The sequence below is a fragment of the Octopus bimaculoides genome, chromosome 20 (genome assembly GCF_001194135.2).
Source record: "Octopus bimaculoides isolate UCB-OBI-ISO-001 chromosome 20, ASM119413v2, whole genome shotgun sequence".
NCBI lineage: Eukaryota > Metazoa > Mollusca > Cephalopoda > Octopoda > Octopodidae > Octopus > Octopus bimaculoides.
In genome coordinates this window covers 18,236,630-18,239,997 of record NC_069000.1, presented here as the reverse complement: position 1 = coordinate 18,239,997, position 3,368 = coordinate 18,236,630, and the positions used below count along the sequence as shown (strand labels likewise).

At 37.2% G+C, this 3,368-nt stretch overlaps 1 protein-coding gene across 1 annotated transcript in view; it reads right to left on the bottom strand.

Moving 5' to 3' along the window:
* LOC106878368 (maestro heat-like repeat-containing protein family member 1) overlaps positions 1–3,368 on the bottom strand; it is a 101,989-nt gene that overhangs the window by 78,676 nt on the left and 19,945 nt on the right. The window contains exon 5 of the mRNA XM_014927559.2: positions 184–282. Within this exon, the coding sequence (XP_014783045.2) occupies positions 184–282 (99 nt within the window). The remainder of the gene's footprint in view (positions 1–183; positions 283–3,368) is intronic.

Here is a 3,368-nt window from a genome sequence, read left to right as displayed (position 1 = left end):
AAAATAAATAAGTAAATGAATGGAAACTTTTCCGGTGAGTGTGTTTAATGAATAAGGCACTAAAAGAGAATGACTCTCCCCAGACACAACAAAATATGAATTGAAAATTATTAGGAATTTTAAAATTAAAAAAAAAAAAAGGAACAGAAAAAAGAAGTAAAAGCACCATGAATGAAAACTGACCATTACAGAAAACCCATCTCATATTGTCTTGTTTAGCCATACCCATCATGGGTAGAATTGCACCCAGACTGGCATTGATGTGAGGCATCATGTCAAACACTGTAATAGAAATAGAAAGAGAGTGACTGTAATGACTAAGATAGGAAGAATATTTCAAGCATGGAGATGGTACAGATGCAAGTTATGAAGTGAAAATTTATTCAATTGGATGGAGACAGGTAACAAATTCACTAACTGATACATACAAAATTACCTAAACAGCTATAAGAATCTACTATAATACTCTTGTGTTTTTCTCTGTCACAGCATATGAATGAGAAAGGAAGGGGTGATAGATAAATAAGGAAGGAACGGGTGATGGCAAACTTGGTAGTGAGATGATGGAAGTCCTACAGTGAAAAAAAAAAAAAAAAGAATCAACCAGCGTTTCAACTCTGCGTGAGTATATGTGTGTGTACGTAAAAGGGAGTCATGTGAATGTTTTTGTGTGTGTGTGCAATGAAAGTGGGATGGTGAACATTCAACATTGAAAAGAAAAATCAAACAGCGTTTCAACTCTGTACCATATTTATACACAAAATACTACAATTAGCTGTCATTTTTGACAGCACAGAGTCAGCTAGTTATTATTATAATTATTAATAAGGTAGTGATCTGGCAGAACTGTCAGCATGCTGGGCAAAATGCTTCGTGGCATTTCATCTGTCTTTATGTTCTGAGTTCAAATTCTAATGACTACAGCACTGGTAACATCTGTCTGTCTATATCTATTTACCTGTTTGTCCGTCTACCTGTCTGTCTATCTGTTTACCTGTCTGTCTATTTGTTTACCTGTCTGTCTGTCTGTCTGTCTATCTATCTATCTGTCTGTCTATTTGTTTATCTGTCTGTATGTTCGTCTATCTATCTGTCTATTTGTTTATCTGTCTGTCTGTCTATTTGTTTATCTGTGTCTGTCTATTTGTTTATCGGTCTGTCTGTCTGTCTGTCTGTCTATCTATCTATCCATCTATTTATCTATCTATCTATCTATCTATCTATCTGTCTATTTGTTTATCTGCCTGTCTGTCTATTTATTTATCTGTCTGTCTGTCTATTTGTTTGTCTGTCTGTCTATTTGTTTATCCGTCTGTCTGTTTGTTTATCTGTCTATCTGTATGTCTGTCCATCACAGTTTTTACCTCAATTTCTCTCTCACTTAATGCACCAGCAATTTAGACTCACAGGTACTATTTGTCCACCTCAGTCTTTTCTATTCCATCAATTCAGAAAAATAACTGAATTTTTAAGAAACTCATTTTAAGATCGACCAATTTGTGGTGTCTGAAGAACATGTGATTGCAGAAAGACAAGCAAACTGCAACACAGTGGCAGAATATGAAAATATGCATGCTATCTCAAAGACAAAGGCCATAACTTTGGTAGGCAGATGCTGAAGGACACCGTGAACTTTTCAAGAGACTTTCAGAATGCCAAAGTAGAAACTGTATCATGATATGTGCTTTGACATAGAATTGCAAGAAAAAAGGAGGCGCAATGGCCCAGTGGTTAGGGCAGCGGACTCGCGGTCATAGGATCGCGGTTTCCATTCCCAGACCGGGCGTTGTGAGTGTTTATTGAGCGAAAACACTTAAAGCTCCATGAAGCTCCGGCAGGGGATTGTGGCGAACCCTGCTGTACTCTTCCACCACAACTTTCTCTCCCTCTTACTTCCTGTTTCTGTTGTACCTGTAATTCAAAGGGTCAGCCTTGTCACACTGTGTCACACTGAATATCCCCGAGAACTACGTTAAGGGTACACGTGTCTGTGGAGTGCTCAGCCACTTGCACGTGAATTTCATGAGCAGGCTGTTCCGTTGATCGGATCAACTGGAACCCTCGACGTCAAAAGCGACGGAGTGCCAACAACAGCAAGAAAAAGAAAAACTGTCTGAAGAACAATGTCACCATGCTCAAATATGAGAAGCTGCAATATATTACTTATTCTGGACTTAAAACAATGGGACATCCACTACTAGTAAACTATTATTCCTTTCGACTAGAATAATTTTAATGATCACAGCAGCTGGCAGCATGTAACAACTTCTACCACCACCATCACCTTACAATTACCACTACTCTCTAACCTATTATTGTTACTACTGATAATAATAATTATTATTATTATTATAACAATAATACATACATACATATATTTTCTAATTATTAAAACCGTTGGTCAATTGTTCAAGACTTTCTAAAAAACCAGAACATTTGACAATTGCTAAAATTGCTACTTCCCAAACTATTGTTTAAAAACTGCTAACATATATATTGTTGTTTTGTGTCAGTTTTTCTAGGCTAGCAAGGCTTGGATATTTGTCACAGTGTCTTATAGCCATTCATCATCTGTCACATATGCACAGCGACTAAGAAAATCCCCTATCTTTATTGTTGTTTGTCATATTTCACATTTAGTTTCTGGTATGCTTTTTACAGCTGGATACCTTTCTTGTTAACAACCACTTTATAGCATGGCCTGGTCTATTTTATCAAGCCAAACAGTAAAAGAGAGGGTGTCTGTAAAGACTAAGGACCCTTCTCTATCAGTTTTTATCAGGTGTAGCCAAGGGTATATGTATTTTACTTTGCTGGGTGGGTTTTCTCAAGCACAGAATATCACCAAATGTTTCGATCCTTTCTCACCTCCTCTGTGAGGCTCAACATCTGAAGATCATTTCTCATCACTTCATCTCACGTCTTCCTCTTCCATAGGTTCTCTCCACGTTTAGAGATATGCACTTCTTTATGCAGCTGTCACCATCCATATGCATCACATGACCATACCAGTGCAGTCTTCTCTCTTGCACACTACAACTGATGCCTTTTATACCTAATTTCTCTTGCCAAACATTTACAATTTAGTCATACATACTCACTGACATTGCACATCCAGCAGAGCATGCTGGGTTCATTTCTTTCAAGTCTTCACATGTCTTCTACATCACTTGATCAATCAAGCTGCCAGTCAGTTTATATACACGACAAATCTGGTCACTTCAGAGAATTGGAGCTACTAAATTGCATACTATAAGTGCTTAGCATTTTACTTAATATCTGTGGTCTACCAATGGAGATCCTAATCCACACAGTATCAAGATATGACATAATATATGTAAAGCTATGTAGTATCAAAGGTATGATAT